Genomic DNA, 20986 nt, shown 5'->3' on the forward strand with positions numbered 1-20986 from the left:
AAATAGGATGTTTTCAATTTTGTACAAAACCCATTACGATTTTAAATGAGAGTACTGAGGAGGTGGATTTCCAATTTCATCAATCTGTTTAGTTCAAGAAGAAACAGAGTTAGGAAAGAAATACAAGAATCAACTAGAACCTACTAGTTGTCCCGAGTTGGATGAAAGCTTAGTTGCTTTGCTCGTGAAGCACAATAAAGCAATTGCTTTGCTTGGGGACGCCTTAGTCAAAATAACTGTTTTAAAATATCAGATCAAATTAAAACCAGGGACTCAACCTATCTATATACCTGCCTACAGAGTACCACATTCTAAACTAGCCAATGTAAATAAATTAATCACTGAAATGTTATCCAAGGATGTTTTTGAACATAGTGAAAGTGAGTGGAACTTCCTCCTGATTCTGGTGCCAAAATCAGATGATACCATGCGTCCAGTTATTAATTATAGGGAATTGAATAAGCATACCATACGCGAACGATTACCATTACCGGTGATAGGGAACATTCTTAGAAATTTGTGAACTGAGAATAGGTATTTTGGCTCTATAGATATAAAATCTGCTTTTTGGCAGAGTTGCATGAAGACTCATGAAAATTCACAGCATTTCTGCTCCAACGGGACACTATGAGTTAAAACGAATGCCATTTTGGTTATGTAATAGTCCATTAACTTGCATGAGATTAATGAATACATTTCTAGATGAGTTGCTATTTTCAAATAATGAAACTGAATTCAATAACAAAATCTTGGAAGAATTATTTAGATTATTTAAGATAAAAACAACAACAACATTTTAGTGAATCATCCTTAGAGCAATGGAGTTGTAGAGAGGTTAAATAAGAAAATTATTACACGTCTTAGAGGTATGATAAGTCCACATAGTATAGCTTGGGATACTTGAATTCCTTGTGTTAAATGTACTCTGAACAACCAAATTAACATAGCAACAGGTGAAACATCTCATTCTATTATTTTTGGGGAGGACAAAATTCTTCCATATAAAATCTTGATTGCAGAGCAGAAACCTGCGTATAATATAGATGATTTCATGCATTTTGGAAGGGTTACTTAATTCTTTGTTTTGTGTGGAACATGCTTTGATGACACCATCCACTGAAGGATAATACTTTTAAAGATTTTGCCAGTTTATGCAGAAATAGTTTTAAATATTTAGCTTCTTGTATATGATATTTTCCAAGTATATCTTTTAGCGAGCCGTGTAGGAGGGTAGTCGAAAATGGTTGGTCGGGACGACCAAAGGCAGCTGCCGAACCCTATAAGAGGCTGGTAGATAAAGGTAGACAAGTAAGGTAGATAGAGGGGTAGGTGCCGAGAATTTCATTTTTATGTGTAGGATGTTTGGTAAACAATAGCCGCAAGGGAGTTGCATAATCTCGCTATTCGTCTAAAGTTTATAAACAACCGCTAGGGACCAGATTTTAATGCTGATGTGACAATATGTAAACTAAACCATTCATGCATTGATATTGTGATTGCTTGTGTAAGCAGTATTTCTTAAGACGTTGTAACAGTTTCTGATTGGGGAAAGGGTGGAAGAGGAGAAAAAATTATTGGTACACGGGAGAAATGTTACGCCCTTAGGGGAGGCACTTAGTTGTAACAGAAAAGATAATTGGATTAATAAAGTCGTGACGTCGGTGCAGAGGTGGGTTGGTGAGTAGTTTGAGGATCCCAGTGGGGAGTACATTGGTGTAAATTGACAAGCCAAGTGTATTATTATTCGGGAAGAAAAGAAGAAAAAAAATTACCTCCGTTTAATTCACCCCATTAAGAAACACTTACTACAGAAAAATATGGTAAAAGACATAGTTAAGAAATTTATGGAAAGGAAGTTGGAAGGGAAAGAAGAAACATAAAACAATAGAAGGGAACAGTAAACGAAGAGACGGAGGTAAAAACAAGTGTTCCCACTTGAGTTGTAAACGGCGGCAAAAATGGGACGGGGATAGGACTAGTCATCCTTCTCCCTGTAGCTAAAAGGGGACATTCCCCCGCCAAAAAAAAAAAAAAAAAAAAAAAAGCATATACATATATATACATATTGTTATGAAGGAGTGCATTTTTCTGTTTTACGGACCCCATTGTTATCTTGTTTCGTTCGAAGGCGGCTTCGTCTGCCCTTCGAACTAGTTTCATTCATGGTGGATGCTTCTGCATGATATATCAATGTATTAATTTTCACGGTTTGTTTATATGTAATATTGTTCGGTATTAAAGGTTCGTGTGGGTGTATACACGGTGTTATATTGGTTGGATCATGTCGATAAATTGTTGTCGTTTGTGACGAAGGGGCTAGAGAGTCAAAGGAGACGGACATATCGGTGTTGTTTTGGTAAGGCCGGAATACCCCTTTGAAATTAGTTTTGAACTATTGAATTCACCATAGGAAATATATACATTTGTTCTAAGAATTGTTTCAGTACCATTGCAAATCTATTTATTTAAATCTTCGAAAATTGAATGGTATAATATAATAGAAAACATTGCGCTTTTCATTTCCCCCTAGTATCTTATGAATTATTGTGAAAGGTTATAAGTGTGCATGATGAATCATAACAATAAGAAAAAAAAAACAGTCAGGGAGGCTTTGAAACACTTCCTAGTACATTTCTATTTGCCTTTCATTAGAAAATATGCTTCCCCACTTTTGTAAGTTTTGTTTACCATGGCAATGGGTAGGCAAATGCAATCAATCAATTCCCAAGGGGCCCCTAAAACTTATACCTACTCTTAAGAACCTTTCTCTAAGATACTGATGGACTATGTAGTTCCTTTACCATTGTCTAAGTAAGGAAACAAAATCCTTCTTATTCTCTGCCTAAGCACACGCTTACTGAAACAATTCCTCTTGAGAATATCCTACCTAACACCATAATTAAAATGCTAGTAAAATATTTCTCCCTAGGTTTTCCTCGAGAAATAGGGAGTGATCAGGGCAGTAATTCTATGTCATTCAATTTCAAAGCATCCTTTAAAGAATTAGAAATCAAACATACTTTGTCTACTCCTTACCATCCACAATCTCACGGTGCTCTAGAAAGATTTCATGGAACACTTAACTCTATGCTAAGAAATTACGTTGTGGAAAATGAACAAGAGTGGGGGGATAGGACTTCTTTACTTTTTGGTGCTAGGACTTCCACCCAAGAAAGTACAGGTTTTTCTCCAGCTGAACTCATCTTTGGACATGAGATATGAGGCCCTCTAAAGATGCTAAAAAAAAAAAAAAAAAAAAAAAAAAACAGAAAATCCCATAAAGGTTAATCTTTATGTTGAAATAATGCTAGGAAAGTTATAACGAGCTTGGAACTTAGCTAGGGAATATTTGAAATAAGCACAATCTAAGATGAAATATAAACATGACAAGACTCAATTTAGAAATTTCAAGATAGGAGATGAAGACTTTTTGTATTTGCCTTTGCAAGGAGATATTATCCGAGCAAAATATCAAAGTCATCATACTATTGTAGAAAGAAGAAATGACAAAGTATGTAATTTCCACCCCTGACAGAAGAACGACAAAAAGACTATGTCATATAAACTCACTTAAAAAGCACCATTCCAGGAAAACTGTGCAATTTGAACAAAACTTGCCGTCTTTAGAGGCTGAATGTCAAGATGAGTTGGTAAGTTTAATTGATTCATACCTAACTGATGACTTTCCTAGACAATCATCTACTGTAAAACATAGTTAACCCAGGACAAAATTATCAGAATTCACCCATACAGACATAATCCCTATAAAAAGGGATATCTTACAGGAAGAAATCTAATCATTACTCCTTCAAGGACTAATAGAACCATCCTCTAGTCCAGTAATTCTTATCCTTTTTCAGTGGATATTTGTTCATAAAACAGGTGGTAAACACAGATTTGTGGTGAATTATCGAAAATTGAATGGCATCACCAGGGCAGATGCCTACCCACTACCATGCATAGATCAACTCAATGACTACATAGGCTCTGCTCAGTTTGTCACCACCCTAGATCTCTTGAAAGGTTATTGCCAAATACCTATGCATACAGAAGACCAAGAGAAAATAGCTTTTGTTACACCAGAAGGTTCGCACCGGATCAAAATTTTTCCTTTTGGTTTAAGAAATGCCCCTGCTAAAGTTCAGAGAATGATAGATTAACTAATATTCTATTTGCCCGGAGTATTTAAAATGACATGATCATTTACGGTAATAATTGGGGACAACATTACACGAGTTCTTCAAGACAGTTGACCTGGCCAAGTTAACAATTAATCTAGAAAAGAGCAATTTTGGTTATGCACAAGTCCCATATTTAGAATTTAAGACAAGAAACTCTCAAGTCAAACCTTTGAAAGCAAAACAGGCTATCCAAGACATTCCAATTCTCATGAACAGAAAGGATAAAATAAGATTTCTAGGAATGATTGCTTATTATTGAGAGTTCTGTCCAAACTTCTCGGATTTGGCTGAACTATTAAAATAAATGTTACAGAAAGAATATATTTGACTGGACTGAACAATGTCAGAATGCTTTTGAACAACTAAAACTACTTTTGATGTGTGATACTGACTTAAATAGTCATTATACTATACCCTTTCATTTATTCAAATATGCAAGTGGCATTACCCAAGAAGCACAATTAATGCAAAAAATAATGAAGATTATTTTCCTACAGGTTATTATAATAAAAATCTTGGAGCCAACCAGAGAAATTATGCTAACATAGAGAGGGAGTGTTTGGCTGTGGTCGCTGCTCTTGAACAGTTTGAACCTTACATACACTCTTCTTTTCCCCTAACCATACACACAGATCACACTCTTGTTTTCTTAAATAAAATAGACCTCTCCTAATGAAACTCACGCCTAAGTGGAAATTGTTTTTGCAGTCTTTTTATCTACTATGAAACGTGTGACTGGCCACGAAAAAAACCTTAATGGTACTCTCTCTCTCAAAGTATCAGTTTCAAGGGGGAAGGTGTTACGCGCTAGTGTGAAAATAACAAAATATTTCATGTCTGTCATTGTCACGCCCTTGTGTGAATATCATGGTCATATGTATATTGCAGTGGTGGGCGCGTCAGTAAATTTCGTGGGCAGTCCGTCAGTCCGTCATTGACGGACTCCCGTTTCACTGGTGCACTGACGACTGACGGAAACTTTGAAACACTGACGGAATAAGCGCCGACGGAAGCAATTTTCGGCCATCACCCGAACCGCCACTAACCCGAAAAACAAAGACAACCTTCGGCAAATAATGATTTACGGCACACTTTGACGCGTTATCTCTGTCCACACTACAGAAATTTCTTTTTGCTCTCGCCTTCAGTCTTCAAGAACTTTGAAAAGATATAAAACCTAAAATAAAAGAATTTCAATAAATAGTTAAATACGTGATGAACTAGTGAGTGATGAAATATTTTTTCAAGTAAACAAACCTTATTAAATGATGTGACCAGCTCAAAAAAAGTATTAAAAATGAGATTTTCTTACATTTCGCAGTTCTGGAGGTAGCCTTTGAGCTCCCCGATGGCCTCATCATTGTCCTGGTCCCCATCTTCACCTGTCTCCTCCACCTCCTCAAGCTCCTCCAGGGGCTGGGTTTCACGCAGAGACTCGCCACCAAGCGACTTTTACCTAGTTGTACTATACAGGAAGGGGAGCTATGCTCGTAGTGACCCGTCTTTATATCTCGCAATATCTATTTTACTCTTTAATTCTTGTATGTGTTGGTATACACTATTGTTTCGTCCAATTTCTTCCAAACATCCACAACTTTGTGTGGAAAACGGTTTTTTTTTTCTTTTAGATCTCTTTTCTAACTGTCTTTTTTGAGTTTCTTTTCATATCCCCTTGTGTTTCTTTTATCCCGCTTTAATAAGGCTTCTCTGTCAAGGACTATTATGCCTTTAGTGATTCTGTAAATGGCCAATAGATGGCCTCTTTCTTTTCTTTGTTCCAGTGTTGGAACTTTCAGTTTAGACAATCTTTACTCGTATGACAAATTTGAAAGTGTCGGGGCCATCTTTGTCATTGCTCTTTTGATTCTTTATATATATATATGTATATATATATATATATATATATATATATATATATATATATATATATATATATATTGGAAATTGGTATGTTATAACGCATTTGTAAATGTTCACTATAAACCCACTATCGGAGAAATAACAACGGAAGTACAGGGAAACTGTATATTTCGACTACTATCTGCAGTCTTCTTCAACAGAATAGTTACAAGAAGTTAAGGTACAAGTATATATGAGGTAGTAAGGGGTACATAAAAGGGGGTGGGGAAAGTGGGGGGGCTCAGGTTACATGCCCTTGAAATGGTTGGGTCAAGGAAGGACAGTTGGTGATATTTTGTCCGACCGCTCTTGACATTAATTTGTTGACCGCTAACTTCGTAATACAATCTGGGGGCCACTGACCTTTTGAGGTATTAAAGTTAGGATAATGTTATATTAGAGAAGATTCTACAATTTTCCTTCGATAGCTACAGTGTGATTTAAAAATAATTGATGCATTATCCCAATCTAATCTATGGTCTTTTTGGCTGGCATGAAGGAACACAGCGGAGTTAACTTGTCCATATTTTATGGAGTTTTTATGTTCCTTTAATCTCGTGGACAAATCCCTGCCAGTTTGCCCCCAGTAGACATCATCACAGTCTTTACAAGGCAATCTATATACCCCGGAGTTTTGGTCCACATCATCCCTCCGGTGTACATTTACTACCTTTCTAAAAATGCTGTTTGGATAATTGTAAATAAATTTAATTTGGTTATCAGGTAGAAGTTTGGAGACCGAGTTGATAGATTCATTAAATGGTACAATGATGTTATTGTTAACCCATTTAAACTTCTCCCTGGAGTTATTTGGTTGATAAAAATTGGATTTGGCTTTATGTAGGGCTTTCTTAAAAAAACATTCCGGATAACCTACGTTAGAGAGTTGTTTATTGATGATGTCAAATTCTATTTGCAAGAATTGTGGACTACAAATCCTAAGGGCTCTAAGATATAGGCCCGATGCAACACTATATTTAATATTATCCGGATGGTGGCTAAAAAAGTGTAGGTAATTTCCTGTGTGGGTAGGCTTTCTATACACAGTAAAGGACAATTGGTCCGGGTCTCTTATGACCGAAATGTCTAGGAATGGGATCCTACCTCCTTCTTCCCATTCGACCTTAAAATTAATATTCTTAGCTAATTTATTTAATTCAACAAAGAATTCATCAAAAGAACCCCATATATCGTTCCATAGTGTAAAAATATCATCAACATACCTAAACCAAAACATGTCAGGTGGTTTAATCTTAGGTAATAAAGTACTTTCAAAATATTCCATGTATAGGTTAGCTAACACGGGTGAAAGGTTAGAACCCATACTGCAACCATATCTTTGTCTAAAATAAGAATTATTGAAAGTAAAAACATTGGTATTGATGCATAAATGGGTCAGGCTAATTATCTTTGATACTGAAAGTGGGAGTTTGTATTGATATGGGTGCAGTTTGGTTTCCAAAAAACTTAAGATATCTTCCGTGTTAACATTTGTGAATAAGGAAACTATATCGAGACTTAGTAGTTTGCTATTTGTAAGTATGATTTGTCTTTTGATATTACTCACAAAATCTTCTGAGAGTTTAATGTGAGAATTTGAGAAACTTCCCACTAATGGTGACAAAACCCAAAAATGGCTCATAGGGAATTTGTCACCATTTGTGGGAAGTTTCTCAAACCTTTGATGAAGAGCAACTTGTCTTACCTTGCCAAAGTGGGTGAGCCCTCGAGGAGCATTTGGGTCTTCCTCGTCCGTCTCTTTCACTCTTGCACACTCGGCCCTACAAGAAAAGATATTCCCATTTATACTTATCATATGTCAGAAACCTCTAACATGATAATATATAATGTAAGACTAACTATTGAATTAAGCTGCATCCAAAACTCCATTGATATATATACACACACATATACATATATATGTATATGTACATACACACACACAATGGATCTAGGAGTAAATATTAACAAAACAATGCACAAGACAATCATATTAACAAAATAGTCGGAGAAACCTACAACTTATTAAAATCAATAAAGGTGGCCTTTAACTACTTGGATGAGGTAATGGTAAAGAAAACATAAGTCACACTGATAAGACCAAGATTGGAGTATGCTGAGACAGTATGGAAACCAAGCACAAAAAAGAATATATAGAAATTAGAAAGAATCTAAAGAGCAATGACAAAGATGGCACCAACACTTTCAAAACTGACATACGAACAAAGTTGGCCAAACTGAAACTACGAACCCTGAAACAAAGAAGAGAAAGAGAAGATCTATTGGCCACTTAAAGAATAATGAAAGACATAGAAGTCCTTGGCAGAGAATATTTATTAAACTGGGATAAAAGAAAAGCGAGAGGGCATGAAAAGAAACTCTAAAAGGATAGTTATAGAAGAGATCTGAAAAAAAAGTTTTCCACGCAGAGTGGTGGATGTCTGAAACAGATTGGACGAAACAATAGTATGCGCAAAACACATGCAATCATTTAAGAACATATTAGATGCTCAAAGATACAAAGACGGGTCACTACGAGCATAGCTTCCTTCCCGTATAATGCAACTTAATAAATTTAACTAGTTAAAAACACACACACACACACACACACACACACACACACACACACACACACACACACACACACACACACACACACACACACACACACACACACACACACACACACACACACACACACACACACACACACACACACAATAACAGCCTTGAATGAACTGAATGATTACCTGAAGGAAAAAGAACCGGACATAATGGGAATTGTAGAGACAAAATTGAAAGGTCCACTACCACCCAACAGTGTAGGATATGGTGCATATAATTGTTGGATTAGAAACAGAGAGGTAAAACAAGGGGGTGGAGTTATGTTTCTGACTAAGAAGGATATAAATGTGAGGAATGTCACATATGGAAAGAATAGTGTAGAGATGATTACGACGAAAGTGGAGGACAAGGATAAGAAGAGCAGGAACTTTGTAGTAAATTATGTGCCTCCTAAAACGGTTTCGTGGGAAGATAGAGAACACAAAAATATGTTAGTAGACACCAGGATATCACTAAGTAAGATAATGGAGGATGGAGGACGAATAATTATAATGGGTGACTTTAATTGTAAAGAAATCTGCTGGGAAGAGATGACAGTGAAGGGTGGAGATGACCAATGGGGAAATGTATTACTTGATATGATTATAGAACATATAATGACGCAATGGACACAAGAGAAAACTAGGTATAGAAATGAGGAAGAACCACCGAGACTGGACCTAATAATCACATCAGAACCCGAAATAGTGGACAATATCGAATATAAAACACCAATAATTAAAAGTGACCACATATTGGTTGAACTGGAACTAAACGAGAAAAATACATGAAAAAATGAACAATATAGAAAGGGAAGATTGATGTATGAAAAAACAAACTTTGACAAAATGAAAGAATTATTTCAAAAAGCTGACTGGGAAAGAATACACAAGGAGAAAACAACAGTAGAAGAGAAATGGAGTATTTTGACAAAACAAATTATAAAGAAGGAGTGGAAAAGTATGTGCCAAGACAAAAGCAAGAAAAAGGATATGTAAAGTGCTGGTACAACAAAAGATGTAGGGAGTTAAAAGATAAAAAGGCATAAAGATTGGATAAAATGAAAAAAATACAAAAAACCTGAAAAATGGAAAATATATACTAGTTATAGAAATGAATATGTACAAGTCCGCAGAGAAGAAAAGATAAAATACGAAAAAGATGTCATAGAAAAATGTAAAGATCAACCAAAATTATTTTACAGATTTGTAAACAACAAACAGAAAAGCGAACAAGAATTAGAGAAACTACGACAAGGAGGAGTCGAATGCACAGAGGAAATAGAAATGGCAGAAATTATGAATAAGCATTTTAGATCGGTGTTTACAAGGGAGAACATACAACCTAGAGATATCGAATGGGAGGAGAGAATTCCCCCTATGAAAAAGATAGAAGTATCAAGAAATGAAATAATGAAACACTTGAGTAATCTCGATGTCAGAAAATCGCATGGACTGGATGAAATGGCAAACTGGATTTTGAAAGAATGCAGGAATGAACTAACAGAGAAAATACATAGCTTAATAAACAGTTCATTGAAAGAAGGAAAAGTTCCAGAAGATTGGAAAAGAGCAAATATAGTACCTATATATAAAGGTGGAAACAAGGAAGACCCTACTAACTATAGACCGGTCTCTCTTACTAGTACGATAGCTAAAATCTGTGAAAGAATGATCAAAACTAGATGGGTAAAACATTTTGAAAAAAAAAAAAAACGTACTAGATCCAAGACAATTTGGATTTAGACAAGGACGATCATATGTCACAAACTTAACGTGTTTCTATTCAAGGCTAATGGATGTAATACAAGAAGGAGATGGATGGGCTCATTGTGCATTTCTAGACCTGAAAAAAGCTTTTGATAAGGTGCCACATAAGAAATTGCTTAAGAAATTAGAAACTGCAGGAGGAATGCAGGGCAAACTTCTGAAGTGGATGGAAGACTTCTTGCATGAAAGAAAAATGAGAGTTGTAATAAGACAAAAACACTCCAATTGGGATGAAGTGATAAGTGGTGTTCCACAAGGAACAGTTTTGCCCCCAATAATGTTTGCTATATATATTAATGATATGGATGAAGGAATTGAAAGTTATATGAGCTTCTTTGCGGATGATACAAAATCGTTGAAAAAAGTGAACACTGAAGAAGATTGTGAGTCGCTGCAGAGTGATCTCAATAAAGTATGGGAATGGAGTAGGAAGTGGGAGATGGAATTCAATATCAAGAGGTGTAGTATAATGGAATTTGGAAGAAGCAAATAAAGAATAGTGGGACCATATAAGTTGGGAGAAGAAATAAAAAAAAAAGTAGTAAAATGAGAAGGACCTGGGAGTCATTATTATGAATAATATGTCCCCTGAGAAGCATATCATTTTTTTTGGGAGAAACTTCTAATTTAATAAGAACAATCAAAATAGCTTTTACATACCTGGACGAAGAAATGGTGAAGAAAATACTAGTTACCTTGATAAGACCAAGACTGGAATATGCAGCAACGATGTGGTCACCAAGTACAAAAAAATGTATAACAAAACTTGAAAGAATGCAAAGAGCAATTACAAAATTGGTACCAACAATCTCAGAACTATCATATGAGGAGAGACTAGCAAAACTTGAGCTACAGACATTAGACCAAAGAAGAGAGAGAGGATCCTTGATAACTATTTATAGAATCATGAAAGGCATAGAAACTATTGATAGAGAGGATATAATAAAATGGGATAGTAGACATACAAGAGGACACGGAAAGAAAATCAAGAAAGACAGTTATAGAAGAGATCTGAAAAAGAACAGCTTTCCCCACAAAGTAATAGACATTTGGAACAAATTAGATGAGAAAGTGGTGTGTGCAAAAATAATACACGAATTTAAAAACAGTCTAGATAGAATGAGATATGAAGACGAGACACCATGAGCATAGCTCCCCTTCCCGTAAAATACAACTAGGTAAATACAAATGTCGTGAGAAGACGATGTGCTGTGTCTTTGTGTTTCAAGCGGGTTAGGCCTTCCAAGCCCTCGGGTCGCGCATCTTGCGCAGCTTGGCCACGCCCCCGAAGCCAGGTCGCATCGCCGGGTCAGAGTGTGATTGGCGCAGGTCAGTTTGCACACGACCCGTAGCGACTGCGATTGGCTGCGGGGGTTTGCGCACGACCCGTGGGCATAGCCGCGTACCCCGCGAGAAATCAAAGCATGCACTTCAGCTGCATAGGTCATCACGTGAGTACCACTTCCTTACCTTACTGCCGCTAATTAATCAAGTGTACATAGTTAATAATTTGCCTCCGTGCCAAATACACATTTAAACACATTTTGTGTTTGGAATTACTTATCCTATTTCTATCATACTACCATACTGGTGGCGGCGGTGAAATTTGGTAAGAAGTTCTAATACTCAGTGAACATACATACAAATTACAAAATACACTATCACGATACTCAGTGAACACAAAGGAGTGCTAGTTAGAGCTAGGACTGATAAGTATCTCACTATGTCTCGGTGTGCAAGCGTACCGGTGAGCCACCAGCCAAAGGCACTCCAGGCGACTGCAGATGTCCCATTCTTTCTTTCATCCGGGATTAACCATCACCCCATGAGTGGCCTCCCTGCCTGTACGGATGCGCAATCTTGGAAGAAAGGTGGTCCCCAGAGGTCCCTGACGCAGACAAAATTGCAGTTACTCAGCAGAAAACTGCCGGTGATGCCGCGATAGCTGCTCGCCTAGCCAAGGGTAGGGATCCCAATGATTGGGAAGCATTAAAACTTGCGTTCCGCAACTTTTTTTTTATGTGCCCACGTCGGCGGATGCTGTGGCTGACCGCCTAGCCGAGGCAGTCATGAAACCTTCTGAGACGCTCACGTCTTTTGCTCTGAGGTAGGCTGATATGGTCTCGTCCTATGCGGTGTACCACCCACAGCGGGAGGATTGGACCAAATTTTCGGCTGTGACCAGAATTAAGCGGGCTATGCCGCCGCAGTTCGCAGGCACCCTCACTCGCGAACAGCAGTCTTCCATCATTGGTGTCCTCCATGCGGCCATTGACTATGCCCAGCGGCATAGTTGCGATGTGAAAACGGTGTATGCGGGCGGTGCAGACTCGCCCATGGCTTTATATCCGGCCACGGCCTCTGTGTCGCACCAATACCCGGCCGTGGACGCAATTTCCCACCCACCCTCACAATCATATCCAACATCTACATTACACAGAGTCCCAGGCTCTTCTTCACCTCGCACTTCGCGGGAGACGGAGACGAATCCTTGCAATTTGCGAGGGACGGAGGTGCGCCCTCGCCATGAGCGAGACACCGAGGCGCGGCCTCGCGAGGAACCCACATACTCTTTTCACAGGGCAGGGGGACACAGGAATACGTTGAAGCGTAACCGGGGCCGTGGTAATCAAAATATGTGGCGTCCATATTGCGCCCATTTCAAGAAGGGGTCGACTCGCGACCGATGCGTGCTATTCTAGGGCACGCGGTCAGGCAAGCATGTGTTGCCACACTTGCGGGGGCGTAGGGAGGATTTGGAAGGCTGATACTAGTGTCGGTCAGGAGGCCCAGATGGGTTTCGCGTAAAGTGGCTCGTCAAAAAGAAAGAAAGAAGAAAAAAAAAAAAAAAAATGGCCAGCGCAGGGGAAAGCACACCCCAAGGTGACGGTCGAGCGGCAGTCGAGCATGGAAAATGTTCACGTCGATTTGGCCAGCTCCCATGGTGCTGGTGGCGGTTTGGCTATGGTGGCTGTTACTTTGTTAGAGCCACACGCTACTCGGTCCGTTTGTGCTCTCCTACACACGGGAGCAGCATTTTGCCTGTTACCATGGAAGGCTCCCAGGTAGGTACCACTAGAATCATAGTGGCCGACGGTTCAGAGATGCCCAATCTTGGCAAAGTCACTGTTAGGTTTGATCTCGCAGGGTTTCCGTTCCAACATCCTTTTTTTTTTATAATCCCTGCTGAGGGTCTTCCTTCTAAGCTCATCCTCGGGTTCGATTTCCTCGCTGCGCTCAAGGTGACTTTGACATTCCGTCCATTAACATTCAAAGTTGAGGGCAAAGATGTTCCAGTAATCCTTGCAGGGACGGCTCAGCATTCACCACCGCTTATCGCCGTGTGCAAGGAGCGCCACAATTATCAGGGGGTAAGTGAAACAGCCACGTTCCCGGTTAAGACCGTTGAGGCTCATTGGGTACCAGGTTTCTCAGGCGGAACCATAGGTTTAGTACTCAAGAGGGCAGACAAGCTCGCTCCCGCAGGTCAGGCCGTCTCGGCGCTGTTTACAGCACGCCCATACAGCGAGGGCGCCAGCCTGCTCGGCCAGGGAGAAGTAGAGCTGCTCAGGATGGAAGATGGAAAGGCATGGTGCAAAGTTCTATTCTTGAACTTGGCCCCTGATACCCATGAGATCCGCAAAGACCAAGTGGTTGGGGAACTTACTCTCTTCGGGGAGATTGCGCTAGTAGATGGTGGAACTAACGTCTCGGTGGGAACGATGCAGGCGTCTAAGGTAGTGAATAGCTCTCGTGGTGATAAGTTACGATTGGAAGTAGGGAAAATTTTCCCTAATAAGCACAGCAGGGAAAGTATAGCTCTGGCCTTTTTGGTGGTCAAATATGGCGATGGTTTTGCCTTACCAGGGGATCCACTTACCGTGACGCCTCACTTCTTACACGAGATTCGGACCATTGGACCGCCGGTCTACCGCAAATCTTATCCCATTCCTGAGAAGTACAGAGCAGAGATTAGAGAACTCATTGGGGATATGCTCCGTAAGGGGATCATTCGCCCATCTCGTTCTCCTTACAATGCTCCTGTCGTTCCAGTTGTTAAGAGGGATAAAACCCTTCGTCTTTGTCTTGACTTTCGTGCTCTAAATCGACACGTAGTTGATGATAGGTTTCCTCTTCCCCATATTGACTCGATGCTGCGAAGTCTCGGCTCCAGCGTCATATTCTCACTGCTAGATCTTAAGCAAGGGTATCTCCAAATCCCGCTGATGGAGAGGAGCTGCGAGAAAATGGCGTTCTCGACGCCCGAAGGGCATTACGAGTTTACGTCTCTTCCCTTTGGGTTAAAAGATGCTCCATCCTGTTTTCAAAGGGTGATGAATCAGGTGTTAACGGGGCTGTTACGGGTCAGTGCGATGGTGTACATGGACGATATCATTGTTCTGGGAACATCTTGGGTCGACCACCTCAAGAATCTTGAGGATGTCCTTCGGAGGTTGCAAGAGGCAAAGCTCTCATTGAGGCTGGAGAAATGTAATTTCTTCCAGAAGGAGGTCGCTTACCTAGGTCATGTTATATCCCAGGACGGGATAAAGCCTCAGCCAGATAAAGTCCGAGCCATCAAAACTTTTCCTCGGCCAGCGCGTCAGAGAGAGCTGCTTTCATTTCTGGGATTAGCGGGATACTACAGGAAGTTTATTCCTAACTTTGTTGAGATTTCGTTGCCTTTGGTTGATATGACGAAGGGTGACGTAGCGGGGAAGCACAAGAATCGTGACCTTGGTCCATGGACACCTCCTCAGTGACATGCGTTTGAGTCCCTCAAATCCCATTTGTCCTCCACGGTGGTCCTCCCTTACCCCAATTTTGCGAAACCTTTCTTGCTCACCACTGACGCCAGTGCTTCGGCGATTGGGGGCGTGCTTCAGCAAGAGGACGACGGAGGTAGGAGACGCCCACTCTCCTATTTCAGTCGCACTCTTAACGAGCACGAGAGACGGTATAGTACCGTTGAAAGAGAAGCGTTAGCGGCGGTGTACGGTCTCACGATTAATCGCCCGCTAATCATGGGATATCCGGTGAGACTTTTGAGCGATCACAGGCCTTTGGTTTGGCTCTTCACTACTAAGGGCACGAACACTCGGATTCTCCGGTGGCAAATGGCGATCGCCGACTTCGATATTGAAGTCAATTATATCCCTTATCCCTGGGAGATTGAATATCGTCGCTGACGCACTCTCTAGGATACGGGGGGCTGACCACCCTATAGATGATTTCATAGTTTCGACGGCCAGAACCACGAGTGTCCGGGGTAACTCAAACTCAAATTCTGAGGAGGATACCGTCACGTGGAACCAGTTAGAGATCCGAAAAGAGCAGGATGCACACCCTGATTGGGGTCGAATTTAGGAGTACCTAAAAGGGGCCACGTCAGGAGCTCCAAAGATCCCGCGCCTAAGAATGCCGATCGGGGAGTTTCGACTCCTCCCCGACGGACTCCTATATCATGCGCGTAGAAATGCGTACCAGTTAGAGGAACTTCGCCTGGTATGCCCTGAAGGAGCAAAGGTAGCAGCCTTACGTATTGCCCATTGCCTTCCTATGGCGGGCCATGGCGGAGTCCAAGTTACTCTGGAACGGCTACATAAGTTTGCCTTTTGGCCGAAAATGTCGGAGGATGTAAAGGATTTTATAAAAAAAAAAAAAAAAAAAAAAAAATCTGCATTACTTGCAAACCTTCCTATGACCTCCCAGCTCCACTTAGACAGTTTCCTGACGTAAAAACTCTGTTTGAGAGAGTGCATGTTGATCTCATTGGCCCATTAACCACCATTCTAAATGGTGCGAAGTACATTCTGACAGTAATCGATGTACTAACCCGCTTCTTGGTCGCCGTGCCCATTAATTCCAAAGAAGCGCGGACTGTCGCCCGAGCTTTCCTAAACCACGTCCTGGCCATACATGGCGCTCCGAGGTAGGTGATCTCAGACGGCGGAGGAGAATTCATGGACGAGACGTTCAAAGAGGTAATGGCAATGGCGAACATCAGCCATCATAAGATAACGCCATATCACCCCTCCAGCAACGGGATCGTTGAGAGGGTAAATGGGATCATTATAAAAATCTTACTGTCCCTAGTCCAGGACAATCAAACAGGCTGGGATCAGATGCTCCCTTTAGCGGTCTTAGCCTACAATTCTGCGTATCATAGAGTCCTGCGAGATTCCCCGCATTTCCTCCTGTTCCACAGAGACCCCGTCCTCCCTATAACTGAGTTCACCAGCCCCAGTGCCCCGTGGTATAATACGGATAATTTAGCGGCCGAAACAATGGCTTTAGCAAACTCATGTTTCGACAGGTACCAAAAGTTCATCGAGGCTGTAACAATTGAGAGGCACACAAAACGGCCGAGGGCAAGGATAAAGCAGCTCGCCCTTGGTGACAGAGTATACATCACCGCCAAACCTAGGCAAGGGGTGACAAAGAAGCTCCAGCCATTGTACCAAGGCCCCTATAGAGTGATCAAACTGGTTAGTGATGTAATCTATTGTATCAAACATCTGCGGTCAGGACGTGAGTTCTGTGTTCACACAGACAGGATAAAGCAGGAGGGCAACCTCTCTGTGTGCGAGAATAAGAACGTCAGAAGAGCGTTCCCCACACATGAGAAGGAACTCCTAGACCTACAGGAGGATAGTGGCAGCTCACATTAGTAAGCGGATTCGATAGCCGTGTAACCTCTCCGTGTGCGAAACAAAAACGCCAGACGAGCGTTCACCACACGTGAGAAGGAATTTGAACCTACCACCAGTGATACCGACAAATTAACTGTTATGTTCCTTTTCTATTTTTAAGACCTTTTTCACACATTTCCCTACTGTAGATATGGTGATAAAAAAATTTAATCTACTTCCTTTTGTATGACGGCGACCCCCCACCCCACCCCCCTTGGACAAAGATTCTGTCGCTGTTGATTTCCACAGATTCCCCATTCGGACCGAGACAGCGCAGCGCCTTTCTGCCGGTCGAGAGAAATACCGCGGGTCGTTCTACCAGCTGGAGGATCCCAGACGAGGGGCGTAGAGCAGCTCCCCAATGACGAGGGGGCAAGTCGCCGCGGAGTGCAGGGCAGGAGCCCTTCTTATTTTCTCCACCCCTATTTTTTTATATCAGTTCAGGCGGTGGGTTTTTTTCATCGAGTTGAATGCCGTCTCTAGGGGATTCACCAAGGTGGATAACCTCCCGACGCGTACATCTCGATTTTTTCCCTCACGCCAAGTCTAGGTCCTCACTTTGTTAGCGGGGGGAGGGATGTCGTGAGAAGACGATGCGCTGTGTCTTTGTGTTTCAAGCGGGTTAGGCCGTCCGAGCCTCGGGTCGCGCATCTTGCGCAGCTTGGCCACGCCCCCGAAGCCAGGTCGCGTCGCCGGGTCAGAATGTGATTGGCGGAGGTCAGTTTGCACACGACCCGTAGCGACTGCGATTGGCTGCGGGGGTTTGCGCACGACCCGTGGGCATAGCCTCATACCCCGCGAAAAATCAAAGCATGCACTTCAGCTGCATAGGTCATCACGTGAGTACCATTTCCTTACCTTGCTGCCGCTAATTAATCAAGTGTACATAGTTAATGATTTGCCTCCGTGCCACATTTCGTGTTTGGAATTACTTATCCTATTTCTACCACTCTACCATACAAATATGTAGGTAAATACACACACACACACACACACACACACACACACACACACACACACACACACACACACACACACACTCACACATACACACACACACACACACAAACACACACACACACACACACACACACACACACACACACACACACACACACACACACACACACACACACACACACACACACACACACACACACACACACACACACACACACACACATTCACACATATGCGCGCACACACACACGCACAGCATGACAGTGCAAGGAGGAGATGACTCGTGGGGCAATGTACTGCTAGATATGACCATGGAGTACACAATGACCCAATGGGTCCGTGAAAACACAAGGTACAGAAATAATGAAGAGCCATCGAAACTAGATCTAATATTTACAACAGAACCTGAAATAGTGCATAAAGTCCAGTATGAGACACCAATTGGAAAGAGTGACCATGTACTCATCGAAACTGTACTAAAGGAAGCAATAGACATAGAGAGGAACGAAAAGCATAGGAAAGGAAGACTGATGTACAACAAAACAGACTTTACAAAACCAAAGACATTCTTCCGGAATGCAAACTGGGAAATATTTTACAGGGAAGAAACAACAATGGAAGAGAAATGGAATATATTGATGGAAAACTACAATGAAGGTGTAAACAGGCATGTACCAAGACAAAAGCGAGAGAGAGAGTACATTAAATGTTGGTTCAACAAAAGATGCAGTGAGGCAAAAGACAGAAGGGACAAAGCTTGGAAAAAGTGGAGAAAAGACAAAAAACAAAGCAAATGGCAAATTTATGTTAACTATAGAAATGAGTATGTTAATGTGAGAAGAGAGGAAAAAAGGAACCATGAGAAGGATATTATAGACAAATGCAAAGAGCAACCCAAACTATTCTATCGGTATGTGAATGGTACTTAAAAACAAACAGGAAATGGTGAAACTATGCCAAGGAAACATAGAATACACAGAAGATTTAGAGATGGCCGAAGTCATGAACAATCACTTTAAATCTGTTTTCACCAGAGAGAAAATACCAAATTGTGACATAGATAAAAACAAGAAATCTCCCCTCATGAAAGAGTTTACAGCATCACTAAAGGAAATATCAGAACATCTATCAAGGCTGGATGTCAGAAAATCACATGGCCCGGATGGTATTGCAAATTGGATTCTAAAGGAGTGCAAAGAAGAACTAACAGACAAAATACACATCTTAATAAACAGCTCACTCAAAGAAGGAAAGATACCCGAGGACTGGAAAAACGCTAACATTGTACCAATACAAAAAGGAGGAAACAAAGAAGAACCCACCAACTATAGGCCAGTATCACTAACAAGCACGATAGCCAAAATTTGTGAGAAAATAATCAAGAACAGATGGGTAAAACATCTGGAAGACAATGACATATTAAACCCAAGACAATTCGGATTCAGACAAGGAAGATCATGCTCCACAAACTTAATATGCTTTTACTCAAGACTAATAGACATAGTGCAAGAAAGAAATGGATGGGCTGATTGTGCATTCCTAGACTTGCAAAAAGCCTTTGACAAAGTACCACACAGAAAACTACTAAAAAAACTGGAACACATAGGAGGAATACAGGGAAACCTACTAAAATGGATAGAGGACTTTCTGACTGGTAGAAAAATGAGAGTAGTGCTCAGAGAAAAATATTCAGATTGGAAAGAGGTGATCAGTGGAGTACCGCAAGGATCTGTGCTGGCACCAATAATGTTTGCTATCTATATGAATGACATGGACGAGGACGTGAACTGCTACATGAGCTTCTTTGCCGATGACGCCAAACTGCTAAGGAAAATAGAAACTGATGAGGACTGTGAAGCACTGCAAGAAGACCTAAATAGGGTATGGAACTGGAGTCAGAAATGGGAAGTGGACTTTAATACTAAGAAGTGTAGCATAATGGAGTTTGGAAAAAGCAAAAACAGAATATCAGGAATATATACAATTGGAACCAAAGAAGCAAAGAAAGTAGGATCCGAAAAAGATTTGGGAGTAATTATCACGAACGACTTGTCCTATGATATACAGATTAACAAAATTGTCGGGGAGACTTACAACTTGCTAAGATCAATAAAAGTGGCGTTTACATACTTGGACGAAGACATGATAAAAAAAATATTGGTTACATTGATAAGGCCTAGATTAGAGTATGCGGCGTCATTGTGGTCCCCCAGTACCAAAAAGAATATAAAGAAAATAGAAAGAATCCAAAGAGCAGCTACAAAAATGGCACCTGCACTTGCAAACCTATCATACGAGGAGAGATTGGCTAAACTGGAGTTACCGACACTGGAGCAAAGAAGAGAGAGAGGTGACCTATTGACCATCTACAGAATCATGAGAGGCACAGAGGTACTCGATAGAGAGAACTTACTTAACTGGGACAAAAGAAACACAAGAGGACATGGAAAGAAAATAAAAAAACATAGCTATAGAAGAGAACTGAAGAAAAACAGTTTTCCTCATAGAGTTTTGGACACTTGGAACAAACTGGACAATGAAATAGTATGCGAAAAAACCATTCATGAGTTTAAAAACAAACTAGACACTGCAAGATACAAAGGCGGGACATCACGAGCATAGCTCCCCTTCCCGCAAAATACAACTAGGTAAATACAACTAGGTAAATACACACACACACACACACACACACACACACACACACATACACACACACACACACACACACACACACACACACACACACACACACACACACGCACACACACACACACACACTCACACACACACACACACACACACACACACACACACACACACACACACACACACACACACACACACACACACACACACACACACACACACACACACACACACA

The 20986-nt window shown here is 41.0% G+C and overlaps 1 protein-coding gene across 3 annotated transcripts in view; it reads right to left on the reverse strand.

The window, feature by feature from the left end:
- Positions 1-20986, reverse strand: part of LOC143038817 (dipeptidase 1-like) — a 959386-nt gene that overhangs the window by 159190 nt on the left and 779210 nt on the right. For all 3 annotated transcript variants that reach the window (XM_076208382.1, XM_076208381.1, XM_076208383.1), the window contains one exon: positions 7786-7861. In XM_076208382.1, coding sequence (XP_076064497.1) covers positions 7786-7861 — 76 coding nt within the window. The remainder of the gene's footprint in view (positions 1-7785; positions 7862-20986) is intronic.

This window comes from Oratosquilla oratoria, chromosome 25, assembly GCF_046742065.1.
Source record: "Oratosquilla oratoria isolate Oo_2021 chromosome 25, ASM4674206v1, whole genome shotgun sequence".
Lineage (NCBI taxonomy): Eukaryota > Metazoa > Arthropoda > Malacostraca > Stomatopoda > Squillidae > Oratosquilla > Oratosquilla oratoria.